The sequence below is a fragment of the Serinus canaria genome (assembly GCF_022539315.1).
Source record: "Serinus canaria isolate serCan28SL12 chromosome 7 unlocalized genomic scaffold, serCan2020 HiC_scaffold_29, whole genome shotgun sequence".
Lineage (NCBI taxonomy): Eukaryota > Metazoa > Chordata > Aves > Passeriformes > Fringillidae > Serinus > Serinus canaria.
In genome coordinates this window covers 4,810,150-4,835,659 of record NW_026108147.1, presented here as the reverse complement: position 1 = coordinate 4,835,659, position 25,510 = coordinate 4,810,150, and the positions used below count along the sequence as shown (strand labels likewise).

Here is a 25,510-nt window from a genome sequence, read left to right as displayed (position 1 = left end):
TTTTCAACGATGACTAAGCCAGAACCTGAGGAGGGGTGACAACTGCAGTGCTGTGGGATTAAACTTTGTGTGCTTCACTCTTTCGTGGTAATGTGCTTCTGAGAAATCTCTCCTTGTGTTCTGCTCCCCCTCCCTCTCTGTTTTCACCCTCAGGAGTTAGTTCTGAAATGCTGGAGCTGATGGAATGACTTCTCCTTGGACTGCTCCAGCTGCAGCAGTGCAGAGATGCTGAAGGCATTTTTGAACCAGGTGGAAGGGTTGTGTGGCACTGAAACCTCTTTTAGGCTTTTGCCCTTCATTTAAAATCTCTTCTCCATAGTGGAGTAGCACTGTTTCCTCTAAGCACAGGATCTCCAGAGCAGGGAGGGACCCCCAAGGATCACCCAGCCCAAGGCCTGAGACACAAAGCCAAGCCCACTGCAGGGGCAGTGTCCCAGGAGGGGAGTCTGGAGTGCACTGAACTGAGATGTTGGTGTGGATCTACCCAGCCTCTGCTTCTCTCTGCTTGGAGTCTGCTTTCTCCCAGGGTCCTGGAGGCTGCTGCCAGCTTGGTTTAGGGTTTGTCTCCAGCTAACCACAAGGCAGAGCTGGTGGAGGTGAGCCTTGTGGAGCTGAGAGGGAGGACACTTCCACTGCTCATCCTGAACGGAGCTGCTTTCCCTGGTCACTGTGGGGCAGCTGGCCCAGATTCCAGCTGGGATAAGAGGTGAGGGGCTGGGAAATCCTGGTGGTCCTGGGAGAGGCTTCAAAACATCAGGAGCCAGAGGGCTGTGAGTGATGCACAGATCAGGGCAGCTCTTTGGGAAGCTCAAGTGCAAACATGAACTTGTTCCAGCAAAGCCAGCTCAGGATCCAGAGGCTTTGGCCTGGAATGCTGTGCTAGCAGAGCGGAAGGCTGAGGAGCAGAGGTTTGGTGCAAGCCACTGGGCAGATCTTGATACCACCCCTAGTCCACTGAAATGCATTTTTCCACCCCAAGGTGTTCCTTGGATTGATGAGTGACCTCAGAAGTCATGGATGTTAGAATTTTCTTACCTACAGTCTCGTTTGCCTTGAAATGGTTTATGAGAAAATTAGTATGAAACAATGTCTTCAGTTTGTTTTCTGGTGTTGGCAGGGTCTTTGTACATTCTCTTTTGTCTCCTAATTGTTTGCAGGAACATAATGGTGTCATTTTCATGAGTTAATTATGGTAGAAGTTTGTTTGCTGTCTTTGTGTGTGGTGTGAGAGCTGCAGCAGCACAGCACCAGCCTGCTGCTGGTGGCAGGGACTCTCCTGTGGCCCAGCAGCTCTTCCCCCAAATCCCATTTTTTTCCAGCTAGGAGAACGAGGTGTTTGTGATCTGTGCTGTGTCTCTTTGGGAAAAGCACCAATCACTTGTTTTTGAAATTTTAAAAGTTTAATAGTAATAAAATGGTTATAAAAATAGGAATATACTTAGAGTAATAAAAATTTGGACAATTAGGATTTAGGACAATATGAGACAATAGAAACAAAGAGTTAAGGACAGTCTGGGTACCTTTTTCTAGGCAAAATAAGCCCGAAAAAGGACAGATGCTAACAGAGGATTAACCCTTAAAAGCAACAGCCTGTTGCATATTCATACACCTCATCCATGGTGCATCAATTCCATTCAAACACAGGATTCTGTCTGGGCAGTGTCAGCTTCTTCCTCTGAATCCTGACGGATTCAGGGCTGAGCAAGGCGGGAAGAAGTTCGTTTCTTCTGATAATGGAGCAATAAATTCTCTTTCTCTAAAAGATTGGATGTCCTGTGGCTGCCATCTCACTGTAAGTCCTTTCTTTAAAAAAGTATCTTACATAGCATAGTTTCTATTTTAACATTATGTTATAACCTAAAACTATATTTAACTCACTACTAGAAAAATTAATACAGCATAACTTTCTGACATAACACATAACATTCATTTTAATATTTGCGAAAAACCAATCATAAAATAGGCATTTTTCACATCTTGAATTCATAAATCTTTTAGGTAAGTTGGACTGAGATGCACAGGATCCTTGCTGTGGCCCCAGCTGTGTCCCCACCCGTGGCTGCCCTGTGCAGAGCTTGGTGAAGTGCAAGGGGCCAGCACAAAAGCTGCAATTCGGGGCTCTTTCTCAAGGCCCCCTTTTAAAATGGGGGGAAACTTTTTTGTCCCAGTCCCAAACCAGCCTGGCCCTGCTCTTGAGAAGCTCAGGGGATAGGAAAAGAGGAGGGAGAGTGAAGAGAGAGGGAGTAGGCTGGGGTTGGCCGCGGAAAGGTCAGAGCCCGTCGGTCACACTGCGGGAGCGGGGTGGGGTATGGCCATGGGTTATCCCTCAACCCCGCCGGGATTATTTGTATTTTACTGTATTTGACACACTAATCTTGTCTGCCGAGCTGTGGGGGAGTACAGCGAGCTGCTAACTGCACATTTGTGTCCCAAGATTTATTACAACCTGGGAGAATCCTGAATGTCTTTGGTGGGAGGGGGGAAGAGGGGGAATGACCCCTCCCTTCCCTGAGGGGCCCGGCTTGAGCGCGGCCCCGCAGCGCTGAGGGTCGGAGCCATCGGTCAGTTCGGCCCGTCCTGGTTTTGTGCTCTGAGGGTCGGAGCCATCGGTCAGTTCGGCCCGTGCTGGTTTTGTGCTCTGAGGGTCGGAGCCGTCGGTCAGTTCGGATCGTGCTGGTCTTGTGCTCTGAGGGTCGGAGCCATCGGTCAGTTCGGTCCGTGCTGGTTTTGTGCTCTGAGGGTCGGAGCCATCGGTCAGTTCGGTCCGTGCTGGTTTTGTGCTCTGAGGGTCGGAGCCGTCGGTCAGTTCGGTCCGTGCTGGTCTTGTGCTCTGAGGGTCGGAGCCGTCGGTCAGTTCGGTCCGTGCTGGTTTTGTGCTCTGAGGGTCGGAGCCGTCGGTCAGTTCGGTCCGTGCTGGTTTTGTGCTCTGAGGGTCGGAGCCGTCGGTCAGTTCGGTCCGTGCTGGTTTTGTGCTCTGAGGGTCGGAGCCATCGGTCAGTTCGGTCCGTGCTGGTTTTGTGCTCTGACAGCGATGAATCACCCGCTCGGCTCCTGATTTGCGTCAATCAAACCACATTTAAGGGCGCCTTTGTTCGCAGCCTGGAACACCAGGCCGGGGCAGAGCTGCTTCCAGCGGCTCCTCTCCGGCAGCCCGGGCTCAGCTCCGGGGACAGAGCCCCTGCTTTAAGGGAGAGGTGGAGATTTGCTGTTCCTTCCCTTCTGGCTGAATGCTGGGTGTATAAATTCATCTTGGAATGCATCTTCTCTTCGAGAGGTTACACTGTAGAAGCACCGGGCTTCTGCCCAAGGTTGCTGTGATGAGTGTTTTTCTGCGAAGGGGATGCAGGTTTTTCTTTGCATTTCATTGCTTGTAGGTTTCAGTTTCTTGTTTTTTCTTAATAAGAATTTCAGTCAAATTAAAATTTCTCCAGGAGTGTTTGGATGCTGCTCTCAGGCACAGAGTGGGATTCTTGGGGTTATCCTGTGCAGGGTCAGGCGCTGGACTGGATGATCCCTGCGGGGTGTCTTCCAACTCAATAAAATTGTTACAGAATCCTCTTTGTGACCTAGAAACTTTGACTGCCATGGGATCACGAGCTAGGCAGAGGCAGCGCTGAAATGCAGCTCCCAGCTCCAGGGGGATTGCAAGCCCCAAAATAAATCCCGTTGGCAAACTCAGCCCTGGGGTGGGACACGACTTGATGCTGTTGCTGCTGTGCAGGAAGGCTTTTGGAGAGGTGCTAAAAACCCAAAAACAGCCAAACCCCATGAGAGTCTTATCTGCTCTTTGCTTCAAATCTCTGGTACCTTAGAGAGGTCTCCAAGCTGGATACAGAGCTGTTCCTGGGAGCTGGCTGAGGTTTTCTGGGTTCCCTTTGAGCCTGCCTGCTGAGGGCTGCCTTGGGCAGATGGTGCTTCTCTTGTGGTGTGCAAAGTCCACTGGAAATCCTTCTCCTTTCTTTTCCATTTCTAAGTATCCTCTTTCACCTGTAGGTGAGTGTGACCACATTGCCTTCTCTCCTCTTTCCTCCCAGCCTTTAGGGCTGGTAGCTGAGGTCCTGCCCTGCTCCCATGTCCCTGTCCTCCCTGCTCTCCCTTGCCCTAAATGCACCCCTGACCCAGTTCATTCCCAAACCATTTCCCTGCCTCTTCCTCTCTCTGTGCTTTCAGCCCATTGAAGTCTCTTCTCCTGCTTCCCGTCCTCCTCTGGCACAAGTCCTTGTGCTCATCAAAACATTGATCTCATGGGCTGTAGCCTTGCCAGCATAATAAGGCCACTGCTCTTCCAAGCACTTTTTTTCCCCCCACCTCTTACAAACACAGAAACAATTTTTATTTTTATTTTCTTCATTGGGCCTGCTCTCACTATTTTTCAGGCTGAAATTAGAGGATTAATTCTTGCTTTCCTGCTGACAGTTGTGAAAACGAGCTAATTTCCAAGTGTCAGGATGCTGATCCTTCTCTCATTCAGTTCCCAGAGAAGGTAATAAAAGAACTATAAGAATAAATCGCTGTAGCAGATGCAGCACATGGGCATATGGTGGTCTATTAATTCCCCATGTTCCACCCAGCTTTTAAAATAAATCAATAAATGTTGATAAAACACTAGAGAGCATGTAGGGTTTTTCCCCTCCACCCATCTTTTCCTGCTCTGGACTCTCTGATCGTTAATTTTGGCAGGTTTTGGACAACCTCAGAGTTTCCCCATGGAAATGAGCACTCACAGGCCTGCCTCCCTCATTCTCCACACTTAGGGATCTTGTTCCCAGCTGGTTTTACTCCTTGGAGGCAGTCCCTGGCACAGGCTGTCCACAGGGCAGTGGTAGAGTCCCCATGCCTGGAGGGATTTAAAAGACAAGTGGATGTGGCACCTGGGAACATGATTTAATGGTGGTCTTGGCAGTGCTGAGGGGACAGTTGGATTTGATGATCACAGAGGGCTTTTGTTGATTTTATGGTTCCATCAAATAGATCTTTTCTCTGTTTGGAATTTTGTACTGATCCTTGTCCCTGTTGAAAGGTGTGTCAGAGGTGTTTAGGAGGCCCTCAGAGAACTGCCCTTCCTCAGCCTGGCTGAGGTGGGAGACAGGACAGGAAAGCCCTCTGGGGTCAGGTGGATCCCTAGGGCAGAAGTTCTGCTTGGCTTTGTAGGTTTTTAACAAGTTCCAGCTGCTTTATGAAGCACCTCAGTGGATTTCTAGCATCTTCTGACCCACCTTGTCATGCAGGACAAGTGGCTGCTTAATGCCCCAGTGTTTTCATGGATCCTTGGCCATGTAATGCTGCTTTCCAGGCTACCCGAGGCTCAGGGACACAGCCCAGGGCCTGAGGAGAGCTGGGCACCTGCCCAGACTGCTGCTGCTGCTCCCCTGCCCAGCAGGTAGCTCAGCAGTTACAGCTGCAGGACTGGATTGTTGTGGAGCCCCTGCTGGCCTTTGATTTATGAACAGCTGCAGTTGGAATTGGGGATGGCTGCAGTTAGGGCTCAGGAGTGAGGGAGAGGGCAGCCTGCACAAAAAGGCAGGGACACCTCCCACTGTCCCAGGCTGCTCCCAGCCCCAGTGTTCAGCCTGGCCTTGGGCACTGCCAGGGATCCAGGGGCAGCCACAGCTGCTCTGGGCACCTGTGCCAGGGCCTGCCCACCCTGCCAGGGAACAATTCCTGCCCAATATCCCACCCAGCCCTGCCCTCCAGCTTAAGGCTGTTCCTTCCCCCTTGTCCTGTCGCTCTGTGCCCCTGTGAAAATCTCCTTTCCTTGCTGTGTATCCTGAACAAGCTGAAAAGGCAGGAGGGAGAGTGCTTTTTCCATCCTCAGCTAAAGGAAAGCTTTTGGCAGTATTTCAGTGGAAATTAAAGTTCAGTCTTTCTATTAGCTTGACTTAAGTGGAAATTGTTAAATACTCTGGGATGCTGTCATTGTCAAACTTAGGACTACACTTGGAAGTTTTCTGGGGACGTTTCTGCTGTTTTCCACCATTTTCTGGGTCCTTGATTTGCTCCTCAACTTTTTTAAGCTCTTCACAGCAAAAAGTCTTCGTGTTGGGTTTTTCATTATTCTTTCACTCTTCTAAGTGCTTCTTGTGAGCTCCAACCTGTCAATATTAAAACTGAATCCATAGGCCAGGACCTTCTGTTTTATGCTGGTTTAGTGAGTGATGTTCCCTTTCATTTGAGAACTGCAGATGCTTCAAGAAGCCTTTTACCTGTTGGCAGCAGAGCTGCTGGAGTGCTCTTGGTGGGCAGGCTGGAGCCTGGCTCCTTGCTCTTCCCAGGGATTAGACAGACAAAAACTGGTGAAAAATGGAATGATAAAATCTCAGGATATCCTGAGTTGGAGGGACCCACAATGATCATCCAGTCCAGCTCCTGGCCCTGCACAGGACACCCCAACAATCCCACCCTGTGCCTGAGGGTGTTTCCCAAATGCTCCTTGAACTCTGGACAAAGTATGTATGACTAGAATTTCCAGCTGGGATTTTGACTTGAAATGAAAATGGTTTATTTCTGAGAATCTATGCAAAGCCTCTCTATGCTTTGGAAATATAAAGTCAGCTTTGACTGACTTGTTCCTGGTACTTCAAAATACGGGTTTTAATTTGTATTAGATTGTATTAGATTATGTGGAAGGGGTTGTTTATTATTATTTTGTTTTAATTAATCCTTTTGCTGGTCTGCAGGCATAGTTGTTTTGCTTCAATCAAAAAGTTACTGCAGAGGCAGAAATGAGATGCAGGAGCAAGATGGGGAAAGGAAGGCTTCTGACAAGAAAGCTGGAGAGGGACTTTTCACAAAGCCATGGAGTGATGGAAGGAGAGGGACTGGCCTTAAGCTGAAGGAGGGCAGGTTTTCTTGAGATTTGGGGAGAAGTCCTTCCCTGTGAGGGTGGTGAGGCCCTGGCACAGGGTGCCCAGAGCAGCTGTGGCTGCCCCTGGATCCCTGGAAGTGTCCAAGACCAGGTTGGATGGGGCTTGGAGCAGCCTGGGATAGTGGAAGGTGTCCCTGCCCGTGGCAGGGGGGAACACCAGCTCCACGCTGGTGCTGTGTCTCCTTAAGAGGGAAGATCCCTAAACTGTGGATAAACAAGAGCCCCTTGGATCTGTGTGTTTCCAAACTGCAGGTTCAAAGTCCTTTGTGGTGGTTTTTATACGGAGCATCTACTTCTGAGGGGAGATGATGATTTTGTGTGTGCAGAATAAAACCCACCAGCTTGTGTTTCTAATGGTGTCCACAAAGTAAAACCAGCTTTTTCTCAGGTGGTTTTGTTCATTGTTTTTGATGTGTGTTTAGGGAACCTGGCCTAAGGTGCTGCCTCAGGTGGGGGCTGGCTCAGCTCCCCCTCTCTGGGAGCCACACTGGAATCCTGGGGTCACTTCTGAACCCCTCGTGACAAGAAGGACACTGAGGAGCTGGAGCGTGTCCAGGGCAGGGAACAGAGCTGGGAAGGGAATGGAGCCCCAGGAGGGGCTGAGGGAGCTGGGAAGGGGCTCAGTCTGGAGAGAAGGAGGCTCAGGGGGGACCTTGTGGCTCTGCACAACTCCTGCCAGGAGGGCACAGCCGGAGGGGTTGGGCTGTGCTCCCAGGGAACACGGACAGGAGGAGAGGGAACGGCCTCAGGCTGGGCCAGGGGAGGTTTAGGATATTGGATATTACGAGAAATTTCCTCCCTGAAAGTGTTCTCAGGCATTGCACCAGGTTTCCCAGGGCAGTGATAGAGTCACCATGCCTGGAAGTGAGAAGGTGTGTGGATGTGGCAATTGGGGGCATGGTGTGGGGCCTGTTCTGCAAACCCCCATTTCTGTGCCCCAGTCCTGGTGCCTTTTTTGCTCTGCCCTTCCCCCATTAGCTGAGGCACAGTGCAGGGCTGGTGTCCCCAGCACTTGTGGCCATGGAGCTGCTTGTGCAGTCACAGCTCCATGTCCTGCAAAGCCCATCCTACACATGAACAGCCAGGGTTTGTTTGAGTAGAAATGAAGTGAATCAAGGAGAGACCAGGCTGAAGGACACCAAAGGAACTCAAAACAGCCCCCCCAAACTCCCCCTCTCTTCTACATCTCCTTCCAAGCGTGGAGGGAATAATTCAAACTGTCTGAACTAATCTCTAATCCCACACATCTCTTTGGAGCTCCACTTAGCCCCAGATGATGGAATTTGTGGTGGTAATCACAATTTAAGAAGCAGTACAATAACCAGGCAGCCTGTTGATAGTTTGTTCTCTTCTTGGCACACTACAGTTTTTAATTTCTTGGGATGAAAAAATCAGCCATCCTTTCAAGACTTCAAGGTGCTGCTTCTGCTTCCTGCTGTGTTTTTTCAGGACATGGCACTCGGACTGAGAGAACTGTGTGCACAACACGTCCCAAACTGCTGGAGAAACCCCGGGGCCTATTCTACTGCCTGGTTTTTGGAAGGACAGGGGAGAGCAAGGGCAGCTGGTCCCTGGGTGATTCCCCCCTCTGGTGGGACAAAGCTCTGCTGATGGCTCTCACTTCTTTGGCTGCTTTGCTCAAAGCCTATGGGTACTGTGAAGTCTCCCTTTCACAGGCAGAGCTTCCCAAGCAAAGCTGAAATGCAGCTCTTACCCCCCAGCTGGACTAGGAAGGTGTTGTTTTAACCAGCTGTGTCTTATTTTCTTACTTTTTTTTCACCTTTCCTGAAGTTTGTGCTGCCCATCTCCCTTCTCACCGTAATTCCACATCCTCTGCCCTGGGAGCTGCCTCCTTTGCAGTCAGCTCTCAATTTCTTATCCTCTTTTTACCTTTCTGCTGGGTTTTGGTGGCTGACACTGATCAATGGATTTTATTGATGGTGGACAAGACAGATGGAGTGTGCATAGCAGGAGTATTCTAGGAAATAAAATTGCTAAAAGCAGAGGCAGATGCTTCTGATCTGTAACAGTGTTGTACAAGCACATTGGTGTCTTGTGCTGGAAATATCAAAAGGTGATTAGATAGAAAATATTTTGGATCTCACTCATTCATTATAAATGGCAGATGAATTTGTTTTGAGGCCAAGTTATTCCAGACTGTGCATGTGGCACTTGGGGATGTGGTTTAGTGGTGGAGTTGGCAGTGTTAGGGGAATGGTTGGGCTTGGTCTTAGAGGTTTTTTCCAGCTTTAATGATTCCATGATTTGGTAGGAGACCAGTGACTGGCAGGGTGGCAGGTCTGGGGTAGGAGGTCTGGAAAAGTGGCTTGGGAAATGTTGCCATTCCTTGAACTCAGCCTTTCCTCTTTGTGCCCATTATTTTCCATGTTAAAAATGAGACACATCAGAAGGGGGAATTTGGGTGAACTGGTGTTCTGTAGCACTGAAGGGCATGTAGGGCAGAGGAAGCCAAAGCTTGTGGTACCTTCATGAGCCAAGGAATACAAATGTCTGAGGAGGATCATTGTTATCCAGAGCTGGTCATCCTTATCCAAGAGCCTGTTTCTGCTCTCATAGGATGGGAGTGCTGGCAAATCACAGAATCATGGAATGGTTTTGGTTGGGAGGGACCTTAAAACTCATCCAGGTCCACCATCTTCCACTGTCCCAGGTTGCTCCAAGCCCCAATGTCCAACCTGGCCGTGGACACTTGCAGGGATCCAAGGCGCAGCCGCAGCTGCTCTGGGCACCCTGTGCCAGCCCCTCCCCACTCTCTCAGGGAACAATTCCTTCACAATATCCCATCCATCCCTGCCCTCTGGCAGTGGAAGCCATTCCCTGTGTCCCTCCATGCCTTGTTAAAATCCAGAGCTTTGGGGTTTGTGCCTGTGTTGCAAGTGGTGGATGTGTTAGGAAAAACGTGCCTGCCTCCCTCTGGGGGCTGGATGGCAGAGGAAGATCTGCTCCAGGCTGGGGTTCCCACAGCCTGGGAATACACTGAGGCTCTGTGTGGTGCTGAGACAGCTGGGTGGAAGGGATCCACATAAATCAAGGATACCAGGAAAACAAGCACAGTGTCTGCAGCACAAAGGAAAGGGAGAAGCATGAGGCTGGATATATGATGGAACACTTTTGGAAGTGCCTGACTTTCCTTCCTTCAGTTGGAAATCCAGCTGCTGGGCTGCATTTTTTTTCCTGCTGCATTCTTCATTTGGAGCATTGTTTGTGCTACCCTTGAACAGTGACTGCTGAAGCTTCTTCACTTGTGTGGGCAGCCCTGGAAGTCTGTTTTCCATCTTTCAGAAGATTCCAGCTAGTTAGGGTTCCTTTGTCAATCAATTTTCTCTTGTTTACCAGTGTATTAGGAAGCTGGAATAGAAGCAGTGTGTGTTTTGCCTTAGGAAACATCAGCAGCCCAGTCACCATTCCAGAAATTCCTCTCAACTCAGTTTTTTTCCCCGTCTGTAGCAAAGCTCACAAGGATTGTGAATGCTGTAAATGTAAATCTGAAAAGGTCAAACCTCATGTATGCTGGAGACAGGAGTTGAGGATGACAGCGATGCAGGGGTACAGTGAATTTTAAACTGTGGCTTGAGAACAAGATGTTCAAAAAAACCTGTCCAAGGACATGCCTTGGGTATCGAGGAGGAGTTTGAGGGAAAGCAGTGAGGATTCATTTGTGTCACTCAGTGGCTTCTTAACATGCAGCAGAGAGGATCAAACCACAGGGTGAGGCTGGATATCACGAAAAGGTTCTTCCCCCAGAGGGTGCTGGGCACTGCCCAGGCTCCCCAGGGAATGGGCACAGCCCCAATGCTGCCAGAGCTCTGGGAGCATTTGAACAACCCTCTCAGGGAAGCACAGGGTGAGATTGTTGGGTGTCTGTGCAGGGCTAGGGGTTGGATTCCATGGTCCTTGTGGGTTCCTTTCAGGATATTCTCTGGCTCTTTGAAAGGCTTTGGATTGGAGAGTCCTTGTGCAGAGCTGCAACAATGCTGGGACCAGCTCTGCCTTGATGCATTTCCAATCCCAGGAGTGAACACCCGTACCCAGAGCTGAGGGAATCTTATCTGCATTGACAAATGTCAAGTGTTTTCAGCTGCTCCTTTGCTCGTGGTGCACAAAGGATGAACGATTCCTGCTGGCTGGGTGTTGGGGGGTGGGGGGGGCGCATTGAAATGTGGGCCAGGATTGATTTTTTTGGGGGAGACCATTGATTGGCCCTGCTGGCTTGATGGGAATGTCAGCACGGCAGTGCCTCCGGCCAGCAAAAGGCAGGGGATGGATTCTTTCATCAGTGGCTGGAGGAAGGCAACCCAGAAGTAGCTGTTGGTGTAAAATACTGGAGGAATGCAGCCAAAACTAATGGAGGTGTTTGCTATTTAGCAAATTTGTAGTCACTGTGGTTTCTTATTTTAAACAACATCCCGGTAGGATAATATGTCCAGTCTCACAATGTGCAATGGTTTTACGGAATGAGAAAACTGAGCCTCCTTTTCTCCAGGTCCAGCACATTTGGGTTTATTATGTGGAGCCTCCTTCCCTATTTGCTGATCATATTTTCAATGTTTTTCCCCTCCCATGATAGGCAGGGACCGCTTGGCAACAGAAGCTCTAAAAGAATTCTGATGGATTTCTGGGAGGTGCCAGCTGAATTTTGGTTGGGGCACACAGAGGGCTATGGAAGGCATGTCTTTAAGGCAAGAAATGGGAGAGAAATAACTCCAGATTAAGAATAAAAGCCCTGAAAACAAAACCCAAAATCATCCCTTTTTTGCCTGACTATTTCTGAGTAAATGGTGCCTTCAGGAGTAACTGAAGTTATAAACCCAAGTATCTTAATTTACACTTCTCTACTTGCAATGATGAAGCAAAACCCAACATAATGACACAGAAATTAGTTCAAATGAACTGGAGCAAGCTGGGCTAGTGGAAGGTGTCCCTGCCCATGGCAGAGAGGTTGGAATTGGATGAGCTTTCATGTCCCTCCCAGCCCAAGCCACCTAGTCACAATTACATCTGGAGACCTCTGCTGAGTACTTTTTAGAACATCTGTTTCCTTTTGTAACACACAAAAAGTATTTCATCATGCTGATTGTTCACTCAGAGGGATCCTCAGGGACTCAGAGGTCCCCTGGGTGTTGCAGCTCCTGAGATTTCTGATTCCCTGTAAAGGCTGTCTCCAGACAGACCTGGAGTGACCCACTTATGAAGTGCAGCCCATGCAGTGGTTTGGTGCTGTTCAGCCCCCTGTGAAGGCTGCACCTTGGGGGTAAAAGTTCTGTGCCCTAAAGGAACAGACAGCAATACTCATTAAAATGCTTTTTAGTTTGTTTTCTCCTCTTTGCACGTTATTATGAACATTAGGTCCAGTGTTGAGGCCGCACTCGGGGACAAGGTTTAGCAGTGGTACTGAGTTGATGGTTGGACTCAATGATCTTGGAGGGTCTTTCCAACCTTTTCTGCAATTCCATGATTTTGGGATGGCCTTGTGTTAAGACAGACTTGCTTCTCCTTGGCTTGGAAGCAGGATTTGCTCCTCTACACACCAGGAATTAGAAATACCCATTTTCAAAATGTGCCGTTCTCGTGTTACTGTGTTTAATGCAATTTAAAATGCTTTTACTAAAGCAAATCCATATTACTGGTATTATCTACTATTACTAGATTAGATCGCCATGGAATAATGATCCATTGTGGCAAGGAAAACCCATTATGCATTGCAGGAGCATTTCAGCTGCTGTGAACCCCTTATGTGCCATAGAACCAGAATAAAGGGAATTTTTGAGTGCGAGGGAGTTGGGGATTGTGCCTTTCTGGTGGCACTGGTGAGATTTTCCTCTGTTGGAGCTTTCTGCTGCTTTCTATCATCAGGATGAGTCAAAGGAGGGGCTGAGGGTGGGTGCTGGGAGCTGTCCTCTGGCTTAGGATTTGGTGGTCTCCATCCAGAGTTCTCTGTAGAAAGTGTCCAGCCTCTTCAAGGCTCCAGTTTAAGGGCAGTAATTCCCACAGAAATATTTAGTTTGTGTATTTTACAGTAAAACAGTCCTTTTGATGAATGACTCCATGTTCTTATCTTTAGTTGAAAGTCACCCTTGGTGCTTGGAACTGCTGAGAGTTTGTTTCTTTTGAGGGTGAAGATCCGGTGGTGAAGTTTGGATTATGGTCGCTCTGGACATGACTGGTTTTAGCTGCATGATCAGTTTAATTGCTGTTTGTGTACTTCCAGGATTGTTGAACTGATGATTTTGATTTTGACCAAACACTATCTCCAGTTTTGTTTTGAGCACCCTGAATTAACATGTTGGGACAGGATTTTGATTTCTGGGTGCCAGTAGTTTTTGGACCAAACTTTGTGCACAAACTTACTCAATTTTTATGTGCACCTGCTTGAAATCTGAGCAAAGCAAGGAGAAAACTTGTCCTCCTCTCTTTTTGAGAGTGAGAGTGGCACTGAAACATCTCATTACTGTCTCTAGCAGGTGTGGGGTGACTTGCAGTTCAGGCTGCTTGTAAGCACAGTCAGGTGGTATTTTCTGGGGTCCCCCATGGTAGGAAGGAATGAATTTGACTCTATGTTCTTAGAAGACTAATTTATTATTTTATGATATGATATGATATTAAAGAATACTATACTACAACTATATTAAAGAATAAAGAAAGGATACTTACAGAAGGCTACAAAGAATGACAATGAATCTCATGACTCTCTCCAGAGTCTGACACAGCTTGACTGGGATTGGTCATTATGTTAAAACAATTCACATGAAACCAATCAAACAACCACCTGTTGGATAAACAATCTCCAAACTCCATTCCAAAGCAGCAAAACACAGGAGAAGCAAAAGAGATAATGTTGTTTTCCTTTTTCTCTGAGGCCTCTCAGCTTCCCAGGAGAAGAATCCTGGGCAAAGAGGATTTTTCAGAAAATATGATGGTGACACGGTCAGCTGGTCTGAGATCCTTAAAACGTTGGACCAAAAGGATTTTTCCCTGATGAGCCACAGATGTTATGCTGTTACAGGCTTGGATGTGATATTGTATGTGAAGATGAGTTTTCCATCCTGAAAGATGGTGGATGTAGCAGAAAGGGTGATGGAGCACTGGGAAAGGTTGGGGCTGAAAGCCTTTGGAGCCTGACAGCCACTGCTCCATCAAACCCAAGGCCTGATCTGTTTGCTGACCATCCTGTTTCCATGTTTCCATATTTATTTTCCTCAATGAAAAATCCCCCCTCTTTTTCCCTCTGCTCTTTCCAATTCTGCCATGTGCTCAGGCAGCTCCCAAGGCCAGAAGGCATCTGCTCAGTCCTGAGATCCTGCATGGTTCCCGTTGCCAGCAGGGTCCAGGGAGGGCTCCAAGCCTCAGTTTCCTTTGCCTCAGTTCTCCCTGCAGTCTCTGCTGCATCCAGGAATTTTTCCTGGATTAGCATGAGTGTGGTGGGTTTTTGAATAAGTGTCCTCATGTCCCTTTTCTGCACTGGAAAGGATCAGAACTTCTGGATGCAGCCTGCATTTGAAATAGTTCATGGAATCACAGAATCTCCAGAGCTGGAAGGGACCCACAGGGATCACAAATCCAACCCCACAGACACCAACAATCCCAGCCTGGGCATCCCTGGGACTGGTGTTCAAACACTCCCAGAACTCTGGCAGCCTCAAGGCTGTGCCCATTCCCTGGGGAGCCTGGGCAGTGCCAGCACTCTCTGGGGGAAGAACCTTTCCCTGAAATCCATCCCAAGCCTCCCCAGAATCATCACTTGTGTGGAACAGCCTTATTTAGCTCGCCTGCGAGCCGAGCATGGGGCTGAAAGGCAATCCATGCTCTTTGCTTCCCATCATATACAGTTTGTTCCCTTCTGGAAGGAGGGAAGCCTTTTCTTCCCATGGCATCTCATTAGCTTGAACATCATGTCCTGTGAGCGTGTGGGCAGGAGCTGGAGCCTCGTTTGAAGCTGTGGAAGAGCCAGGCTATCTTTCAGCTGGATTTCTTCCTGACAGTTTATTCATCCAGAGAGAAGGGAAAATTAAGCAGGCTACTGAACCTTCTCTCCTGCCTTGAAAATGTGCTTTGCCTCTCTCCCACTGCTGACAATTGCAGATAATTTCAAGGTGTTTTTCCCAGCCCCCCTTCCCTTGTTTCATTCTTGTATCAGCAATCAGTTTTGAAAAACCTGCTGGAACATTTGGATCAAAGGGGCATTCTGGCTGTGGATTTGTGGCTCTCCAATGGGGATCCGTGTGTGCTGAATAGTGGGTGATTGGGGAGTGGCTGGGTGCCAGCAGCACCTCTCCTGCTGCATGCTGAGGGAGTCCTGGGGAGTTGGCTTTTTTTACTGTGCTGAAGTTCACAGGACCTGTCTCAGCAGATTAAACACCTCACTTTGATAAAGCTGATCTCCTGGAGAAACATTTAACTGGGAGGGTGGAATCCTGCCTTTATCCTGTTCGCCTCCAAAGACGGATGGAAAATTTTATCCACTTTTGTTAAAAGGCTGCATTACAACTTAAAACCAAAAGATCCCAGCACCACACAGGGAACAGGAAGATTTTGCAGAATGGCTCTGGAAAGAGCCTGTTGGTTGAACATAATATTCCAGAGTGAAGTTAAATGCTTGGACTATGTTAATTTCTTGAGGACAGTCACCTTTTCAGATGGATTGCACCCTGCAGATGGTGGCAGATTGTGCCCTCCTCCACTCCTGCCAGGAGCGTGTGCTCACTGACAGAATCAAAGCAGCAAAAGGATGAAGCTCTCCAGAAGAGTTGATGAATCTCTTGCCTTTAAAATTGAAGTGCTTTGTGCCAGGGAAAATATCTATGAATATATTTATAGTCATGAACAGCGGAGTCTGGGCTCCTTCGTTGCAAGTGGGAAAATTGCTGTTCCACCAAGTCTGTGAAAGTGGAATCTACTTTTAGATGCTTTGAAATGGGAGTCTGTTTTTTTTAATCTTGGATTTAAAAATATCAGAAGTCCAAATTTTAGAAATCTGTACATAATTGACATGAAGATGATGTATACAGACTAAGCTGGCATATAACGGCAGGTGTTATGGAATCAGAATCCCAGAGTGGTGTGGGTGGGAAGGGACCTCAAAGCTCATCCCATCCCACCCCCTGCCACGGGCAGGGACACCTCCCACTGTCCCAGGCTGCTCCAAGCCCCAGTGTCCAGCCTGGCCTTGGGCACTGCCAGGGATCCAGGGGCAGCCACAGCTGCTCTGGGCACCCTGTGCCAGGGCCTGCCCACCCTCACAGGGAACAATTCCTAATTCCCAATATCCCATCCAGCCCTGCCCTCTGGCAGTGGGAGCCATTCCCAGTGTCCTGTCCCTTCATCCCTTGTCCCCAGGCCCTCTCCAGCTCTCCTGGAGCCCCTTTAGGCCCTGCAAGGGGCTCTGAGCTCTCCCTGGAGCCTTCTCTTCCTCAGCTCTGCCAGCCTGGCTTCAGAGCAGTGGGGCTCCAGCCCTTGTGAGGAGGAAGTTATGTCAGGAACAGGTAGACAGGGATGTTTTTCCTGCTGCCAGGTGTGATCCTGGTGGCTCTCTATGGGATAAGGCTGGGATAAGGGGGCCGGTCCTGCAGGCAGCGCCTCGCCTGGGGCTCATGTGACATCAGGACACTGTGGGTCCTGCAGATCCTCGGAGTGGAGCCTCGCAGTGCCTCGGGGAGCCCTGAGCTGTGTGTTGGGGGTCGCTCTGCACTGGGCAGGGGGAGGTGTTGGTGGCCACCAGCAGAGGCCTCCTGTCACCGTGCACAGGGGAGAGCCTGAAATAGAGCCGGCTCTGGGACACAGCCCCACGCCTGGCAATGGCACCGGGGGCGGTGCCTGCCCGGGGAAACCAGAGCTCAGCCTTTGCTGCCCGAACGAGCTGGGGCCGGCCCAGCGGAGCCGGCAGGGCTGGAGCAGGGCAGGCAGGGCTGCAGTGCGGCTCTGCCCCTCGGGCATGGTCAGGACGCTGCGCTGCCCCGGGAGCGCCCGCAGCGCTGCGGGACGCGATGTGCCAGGTGCGTGTGCGCTGCTGGGTGGGAGCAGGGGCGGGCCCTGGGTTCCCTTCCCTTCTGAGCCATCCTCGGTGCCCAAGGGGCCACAGGTGATCTGATGTTGTTACCTTTAGGGGTGTGCTTGAGCTTAGCCCTACTTTTACCTGGCTTTCCATAGTTACTTCCTATGGACCAAATGAGTTGATTTCGAAACCAGCTACGGTGAAATGGAATGAAAACCCGCATGAAATACGTGGGGTTTTTTCACTTGAAAGAAAAAATAGGCATAAAAAATGTTGCGTACATTCTCTTCCTTTAAGGTGTTTTATTTTTCCTTCCCTGCATTCTTTGTTGGGGAGCAGTGGGAAGGCTGGCTGGGGGGGTTCTGGCTTTCCTTGCCCGGGAAGAGAAGCAAATCTCCTGGAATGGGCAGCTTCTCTTTCTTGCTGTAATGATGCCAGGGAGCCTTAACCTCTTTGATGGAGCGGGTGGGTTACTCCGAGCCTCTGCTCACTTGCATTTGCATGTCAAGTATTATTTTATTCCCCTGGATTTCCAAAGTGACACATCTCCTCAGTTTTGTGCGGATGAAGTCATCGGAGTCTGCTGAGGAGGCTGAAGATTGTCATGTTTAGGAGGAGTTGCTTTATCCTCCCACTGCAAAGAATTACGGAAAATAATGGCATAGGAAGTGGAACACAATGCTTCCAGGGTTTAGCATTTGAGAAGTGGTGTCTTGTCATTTGGATATCAGTCTGTCAACGCCTTGAGGACCACAGCTTCCTGTTTAAACACTTCTTAGGTATTTTGGCTTCTAGGATAACTTCCTAGTAATAAATTAAATGTTGCTTTTTGTGTTAACAGCTGCTGAGCATTAGAGCCCCAAGAGGGTTTGGGTTGGAAGGGACCTTCAAGACCATGCAGTTCCAAGCCTCTGCCACAGCCAGGGTGCCACTCGCTGGATCAGGTTGCTCAGAGCTCCATCCAGCCTGGCCTTGAACTTTTTTATTTTTCCTTTTATGCTTTTACGTTGATGTTAACCAAACTGTGACCTGCTGGATTTATCTTTGCAAGGTCAAGGCTAAGAGAGCAGTACCAAGGTCTTGTAAATGTTGTGCCTGGGTATCTTCAGATTTTTGTGAGGTGTCTGTATGGATTCTAATGGAAAAGAAAGCTTGAAACCCCATTCTGGTTCTCTCTGGTGAGGTGCTAGGTGCTGGGGTGGGCTCCTGGCTTTGGTGGAACCCCCTCACTGATATCTGGACTCTGGAATGTCTCTGGAGCAATCAGGATTGTCAAGGGCATGAGGGGGGTTTGCTATTCCACATTTGCCAGCCTCTTCCAGAACTGAGGAAGCCACCAGCCTGACCTACTTCCTACTGCATCCAAAGCAAGGAGTCAGAATGAAGGCAAATTTAAAAAAAAAAAAAAAATATATATGTGTATATATATATATATATATATATATGTCTACACCAGACCATCATGGTGATGCATGATGTCACCCACTGGCAAGGCAAGGTGGCTCACTTCAATAATAATCCTAATAATTAAAGAATTACCCCATATGAACAGGATTGGATTAACTTCCATCTGAATGGGTGTTTTGATAACTCAGATCCATCTCTTTTTCACTTGCCTCCCCTCCTCCTGTCCCCCATTCTGCCCCTGTGTGGCTGCAGCATTTTTTATTTCACCATCCACCTTTAAAGGAGGAGTAAATAGAGTTTAAGCCTGGCTTTGCTGTTTGGGAGTTCCAGGGGCTGGGTGAGGTGCTGGGTTTTCACAGCGCTCGCAGTCGGTTCCAGCTGAAGCCATAATTGGTATTTCGGCCTGAGAGCTGCTGTAAATCTCTGAGAAGGGAAGAGAAAGATGCTCTCATTTTGTTAGGCTGCCTCTCTTTCGGATGCAGAGTGCATCTTCCAGCTCTCTGGGCTAATTAAAATGCCATTACAGTACATGTGGTGCTACAATACAGTCTAGGGAGACTTCCAAAAATAGATCCTTGAGTGCAGACAAATTAGAGAGGAAATATGCACTGAGCATTTTCTCATAGGTTTAAAGAGAAATAATCCATTTGCTGTCCTAATTGCTTTCTTGTAAATGTTGAAAGATATTTCCCCCCCACCCTGTAAATTTCGAGTGAGCAGACAAATAAATAACGCATCCATGATAATTACTGTTCTCATTACTAATATTGTAACTTGTCACACACGCTTGATATGCAAGTCAGGATGTTCCAGTGGCCTGTGCTTAACGGTCAGGGGTGGAGATATTTTATTCCTCAGCCAGCCTGTTTTAGCTGCCTGGTATCCCAGGGCTCCAAGGGCAGTGCATGATCTGGTTTTTAAATTCAGCCAAACGCTCTAGCAGAGCCACCCACGGACCCTCCCCAGATCCTGCCAGGAAGTAAGGCAGAGAAATCCTGTTTGCACATCGTCCTTCCCCCAGCCCAGCTCGGGTACAAAATGCAGGGTGCTTTTTATAGCGTGGTGTACTGTGGGTACTGAGAGCAGGGGGCAAAGAAACCCCACGTTCCTGTGCCTGGAAGAGATTCATGGAATTGCTGTGGGCTGACACGTGTAACAGAGACAGCACAGAGCTGCTGGGCACTGCCAGGACCAGCCAGGAGCTCCTGTGTGCTACAGCCTGGGCCTCTGTCAGCAGCCTGATGGAAAGGCTTGTGCTGGCTTGTAGAATCCCAGAATGATTTGGGACCTCAAAGCTCATCCCATTCCACCCCCTGCCACTGTCCCAGATGGCTCCAAGCCCCATCCAGCCTGGCCTTGGACACTTTCAGGGGTCCAGGGGCAGCCACAGCTTCTCTGGGCACCCTGTGCCACCCTCTGAGTAAATTCCCTGCCTGCTCAGAAGCCCCTGGTTGCTGTTGTGCAGTGAGGTGCTGTCCAGAATATTTATGAGCAAAGGAAACAGAAGTTGGTCGAGTGGTCTCAAACTCACAGCCTTAGCAGAAAACTGCTCATCCTGAGAAATACCTCTGGGCCACTCTGTTGTCTTCCCTCCATGGAGAACAGGCTGATGCTGGCAAAATGAAGTTCTGCAGTCTCTCAGTCTCATTTTAAAAAATCTTCTCTCTGAGGTTTCTCCTTGGTTGCCCACAATTCATCTTCAGGTGTTGAAGCTAAAGCTGTGGCCACCAAGGCTCCCTGAGGGATGACCTTGCATGTGCCCCTGTTGGCACATCCAGGAGGGAACTGGGATCCTCTGCACGCTCACTGAATGCAGAGTGCTTGGTTTGGGAAATCCTTTGGCTTTTGCTTCTCCTGCCCTTGCTTGGCCAGGTGTTTCCCATTTGTAGTTGTACCTTTTTTTATCATTACCACAGTGGGGAGGTTTCACTCCTTTGTCACTGCATCTCCCATCCTTTTTTTTCTTTTAGTTTTAATTCTGCATTTCAAGCTCCAAAGGGACAAATCTGAGTCAGTAATGCTGATTTTCTCTACCTCTTGTTCCTGCTTTTCTCCCTGTCTCTCCTAAAGTTTTACTTCTACACCTCTGTAGAACTTCTCCTCTACTCTGGGTGTCCTTTAAAGATAATTTTTAGTTGCTCATTGCTTTGCTCCAGGAATTCAGGTAGGCCAGGGTGATTTGCATCAGGTTGAAAGATCTGAATAAATGGAAAACTATTTAAATAACCTCTTAGTTCCCAGTTCTGCCCTGCATTTTTTAAGCTCATCAGAGTTAATTATAGTCAAGCTGCTTGTAGTTTTCTTTACAACCTCACTGAATGTTTCATCCTTCCATTTCTCTTCATTTCTTGTCTTTTTTAAGTGGAGAAGTTGTATTTCCCTGTCTTCATCTGGTTTGGTTTTGCCCTGGATGGACTTGATGATCTCAGAGGTCTTTTCCAATCTTAACAATTCTCTGGTTCTGCTGCTTCATTTTTTCTGAGGGTTTTTATCTGTCATGTTTCTGGTTTATTCTGGACTGAATTTATAAATATTTTGCCTTTGTTTTGCTATTTTCAGCTTCTTTAAAACCTGCAAACTCAGCTACTTCCAAACCTGCCCTGGCTATATTTTCTGAATAACTTAAACAATTCTTTGGAACAGATTAAAATAAAAACCCAAGTGTTCAAGTTTCCATCAATGAATTATGGCTTCATCTTGTTAATTAATGACTAGAAATGCCCATCTGGAAACGAAGCTACACAAAATGTTCCCTGACTCGAGCCATGAATCAGCCAGGCTGGTGTCTGCTTCCCTCCAGGCTCCGTGGACAGAGCACTTTGTCTCAGAGTTTTGGGGAAATCACCAGACTGATTCACAGAGAACCAATTGCAGAGGATGTTTCCTTGCCAGGTCTGTTTAGTAGCTCAGGACCAATTTGGCCAGCAGAGAGCTGGGGAATATTTTGTAGCTTGCCTGGGCTGTCTCAGTACTCAAACCAGGGTTTGTGGCTTGTGAGGAGAGTCAAACCCTGATTGTATGGCTTGACCTCTCTGCTGTGCTCCAGCAGCTCCACATCCTTGTGCTGAGGGAGGACTCCAGAGATTTAGAGCTTTTTTTTTTTTTGTATTTTATTTTATTTTATTTTGCTTTATTTTATTTTATTGAGCTTTATTTGCACAGCAAAGGCAGAACCTTGCTCTTGGATAGCTTGGTTTTGCTTCAAGTGTTTCAGGTGTCAGTGCTTTAAAAGATGTTCCTGAAGGTTCTGCTGTGATTAATCTGATCCTCATTTGGGAATAAAGATTGCAAAGCATTGGTTTGTGGGTATGGGAGTTTTTTTTATGAGTGGAAAAATTAATGTACTTTATTTCTTACAATTAAACAAGTCTTAAAAGTGCCCCAAATTGACCTGGATTTGTTTCACAGAGCACCTGGCTGCTGCTACAGGGCTCTGTTTTGTCCGTGGGTTCTCCTCCTATGAAGGAACATCTTTATCTGAAACTGCCCAGCAGAGAAGCTGAGAATGCTCTGCTCCCCAGGAAAACTGGGAATGTTCCAGTGCTCTCCACTGCCTCTGGAGTGTCTGATGGCTCCATTATATTTTAAATAGTGATGTTTTGTTCTTCCCCTTCTCTCTGGGTATGGTCACTAGAGGTGAACCCCAGGCAAGACATGGAGGATCCCCAGCTGTGCTTTCTCTCCAGAAAAACAGAGGAAGCAGGGAGAAGAAAACAAATATTAACATTTTTCTAACACTGTCCTTTGCCTGAGAGAGATGGGGTGGCTTCTTTGATGTCTCCAGACAGGGTTTGGCTTGATCCTATCAGAGCTGTAGCACAGAAAGGGGTTGGAGGGAAAAGTGAGACAGACTGGCAAAGGTGGAACAAATAGGTTTGAGATAAATTTTCTGTATCCCAGGGTTCGTAATTACACTGAAAACATAATTTAGCATTTTTTGCTTTGGCTTTTCTGGGAGGGGAATGGGTGACTAGAAACTCAGGTGTGGCAGTCTCCAACACTGGTTGTTCTGTTTAACTCTACCTGGATGCAAGATACAATCTTGGAAATATTTTAAATAGGGAACTGCTTCAGCAAGATGGATTTGTGCATCTCATTTACAAAGTATGTTTTTAATGCCTTTCTGAAATCTAAACTTATGCAAAATGGGACTTGTTATGCATGTCTCTGCATTTTAATCTCCTGCAGTGATTTGTCAGTTTTCCTTAACATCTCCCTGGCATATTCCAGCCATACCTCAACTTTGCTCCGTGGGGCTGTGTGTCTGTCTTAGCTCAGTTCCCCCTGCAAGGAAGGAGTCCCAGTTTTCTCTGGTAAGGTCTGTGGCTGACATGCCCATTTCCTCAGCCTGGGATCTGCACCAGTTGTGGACTTAAAGACCAGGAAGCCCTGAGTGTAGTTTGGGATAGAATCTCTTTTATTTTCTGCTTTAGCTGTCCTGGGAATGTTCTCATTTCCATTGATTTGTGCTCCTTGTGTTTCTCCTCTGCATCGATAATTGGTTGCTGGTTTTTTTTTTTTTTTTTTTTTTCTGCTTGAAATGGCTAAAAATAGCTCAGCTACCCAAAGCATTGATGTGATTTTATTTTCTTTTTCCCTCCTCTTTCCAGATGGGCTTTCTGGCAGAGACCAGCCAGTGGAGCTGTTGAATCCACCTCGAGTGAACCACATGCCCAGCTCTGGTAAGGAAAAAACCTCCTATTAAACCTCATTCCTGTTCTGGGGGGTGCAGGAAAAGGCTCTGCAGCTCTGTCTTGTGAGTAGGAGAGCAGAATGCAAATGCAGAGTGCTGGAACAGAGTCTGTTAGGACTTGCACACCTCTGCTTTCCCAGGCTGGGAGAGTGGGATTTGGGAATGGAGCACAGCAGCCCTGGGAGTTTTGCAGGGGGCTGAGGGGAGCCCAGCCTGGTGGAAGATGCTTGGCTTGCCTTAGAAAGGAGAGGAGAACAAAGCAGCATCTGGAGGAGTCCCTTCCCAGCCCAGAAGGAGGTTTTGGAGCTGCTGCTCTCATTAGGGAGAAGGAGCAGGGAGCCAAGGCCGGGCTGATCAAAGTGTGTCACGCTGGGCTCTGGGCTGTTTGCTGTTCTGCCTCTCCTAATGATCCTGCCACTGCCTCTCCTGGGGCTTGTCCTCCTGCTCCTCATCCTGGCTGCTCCTTGCCCAGCTGGGAGAGCTCTTAGAGCTCAGGGCTGCAGCTCTACAAGTGATGGAAACCAAAGTTCTGCTCCCAGTACATGGAATTCTGGGGGAAACAATCTGCTGCTGGCTTTATGTTTCCCCCTTCTCTCTCCCTGGTACAAGCAGATATTTTTACCAGGGGTGATAGGATATAACAAACATTATCTGCTCTTGCAGGGAGCAGTTCAGATCTTCCAAACCCCCAACTTTCCCTTCTCTGTTGCCTTCCAAAATGCCCTCAGGCCCTTTTCTATTAAGGATGAGATCCTGCAGAAGATCTGAGCACTTCTGGTAGTGCCAGTTGGAAAGATGTAAACGAAGTTTATTCAAAACAACTTTGGTACACTGGGAGGGGGAGAAAAAAAGTGGGCTGCTGCAACCTAACCTAGATTTTTGTGGACTTGAATGCCTGTTTGGAGAAGGAAACCTTCAAGGAGGTAGAGTTGTTGCATTGGGGTAAAAAGGAAGAGATGGTTGTTTACCAGGCACGGGCGTTCGGCTTTGGATTCTGAGCAATCCCTCTCCCCTTCTGTGCTCCCAAACGTGTCTGTCAGGTAAGGGAGGTTCTGTTTTCCTAACCCTCAGAGGGATTCTCATTTCAAAGTCACTGTGCTAGCACAGGTCAACTTACAGGTTTTACTGTGCCCCTCAGTCGTGAGCCGGGCTGGGGTTTGAGGCTCTGTGGATCCTGGGCCAGGATTGTGGAGGGGATGGGTTTGAATCTTCTGTCTCTTTATTTTGGTGTTGATTTTGTTTGCTGGTTAAGTTTAATGTTTCCTTTAGAGGTATTTCAGGCCAAAGGCTGGTGCTGGCTGAGGGCTTGGGGAGTTTGATGGTAGAGTCTGTTCTGGCTGCTTTTCCCCAGGTGAAATGAGGCTGTTTGATGGAGCCAAGCAGGATTTAGGGAGTTCTTGTTGTTTGGACTCCATTTTGAGTATTTCTAATAACTCACCTCTGTGCTTTTGGGAAAACAATGAGGCAGAGATCCCTGGGGAGCTGTGCTGGTGTGGAGTGGGTGGGATGAGAGATGGGCAGCGCCTCTTTGTCAAATGGTTCTCCCAGTAACTGAGCTGTGGGAATGGAATTTGGGCTGGGAGAGCTGGGGGTGCTCACCTGGAGCGGAGAAGGCTCCAGGGAGAGCTCAGAGCCCTGCCAGGGTCTGAAGGAGCTCCAGGAGAGCTGGAGAGGGACTGGGGACAAGGGATGGAGGGACAGGACACTGGGAATGGCTCCCACTGCCAGAGGGCAGGGCTGGATGGGATATTGGGAATTAGGAATTGTTCCCTGGCAGGGCGGGGAGGGGCTGGGATGGAATTCCCAGAGCAGCTGTGGCTGCCCCTGGATCCCTGGCAGTGCCCAAGGCCAGGCTGGACAGGGCTTGGAGCAGCCTGGGATGCTGGGAGGTTCCTGCCCATGGCAGGGGGTGGAATGGGATGACCCTTCCCACTGAACCCATTCTGGGATTGCCATATCTGGATTTTATCATTCTTGTCTTCAGGAGTTTGCTGCAGATCTTTCTGAGAGAAGAAAAGAGAAGTAACACCAAGCATTGCTCTGGAAAAACAAGTTGTGTGTGGGATTGTCGGGTGGTGTTCCAAGGCTCAGGCATGACTGAAATAATGGTGTTAAAAACAGCACAAGGAAAAAAAATTGCTTGATTGTGTCTTGGGATATTTTGTTTAAAACATTCTCTTGCCCTGGTCAGGGTAAGGTTGAACAAACTTGAGTGGTCGATGAGCTTTTATGCTGCATTTCTGTTTCAGATAAAATCACTGCGGTGTGCTTGTAGAAAACCAAAATGTTTTTCTCTTCACCACGAACCAAGTGAAGGAGAGGTTTGACCCTTGTTAGTTGTTTTTCTCTGATGTGAAATGGTGAGAAAGTTCTAAAAATCCTCCCTGAAATGCAGAGCATTTCAACTCCAAACCAGAAATACTTCCAGCAATTTTCTGAAATAATTTTTAGGAGTGAATTTGCTTGAATAGAACTGAGTTCAGTCGTCAGCAGTGTACATTATTTCTGTCTTCTTTTCTGTATAAATGAAAGATTA

General features: G+C 48.2%; 1 protein-coding gene across 6 annotated transcripts in view; it reads left to right on the top strand.

Moving 5' to 3' along the window:
* HDAC4 (histone deacetylase 4) overlaps positions 1-25,510 on the top strand; it is a 175,481-nt gene that overhangs the window by 48,750 nt on the left and 101,221 nt on the right. For 4 of the 6 annotated variants that reach the window (XM_018911876.3, XM_018911873.3, XM_018911874.3 and 1 more), the window contains exons 1-2: positions 16,783-16,875; positions 22,892-22,963. In XM_018911876.3, coding sequence (XP_018767421.1) covers positions 16,815-16,875; positions 22,892-22,963 — 133 coding nt within the window. In that variant the 5' untranslated portion in view covers positions 16,783-16,814. Of the gene's footprint in view, positions 1-16,782; positions 16,876-22,517; positions 22,595-22,891; positions 22,964-25,510 lie in introns of those variants that run through there. The other 2 variants (XM_018911878.3, XM_050987626.1) reach the window with 2 other exon arrangements.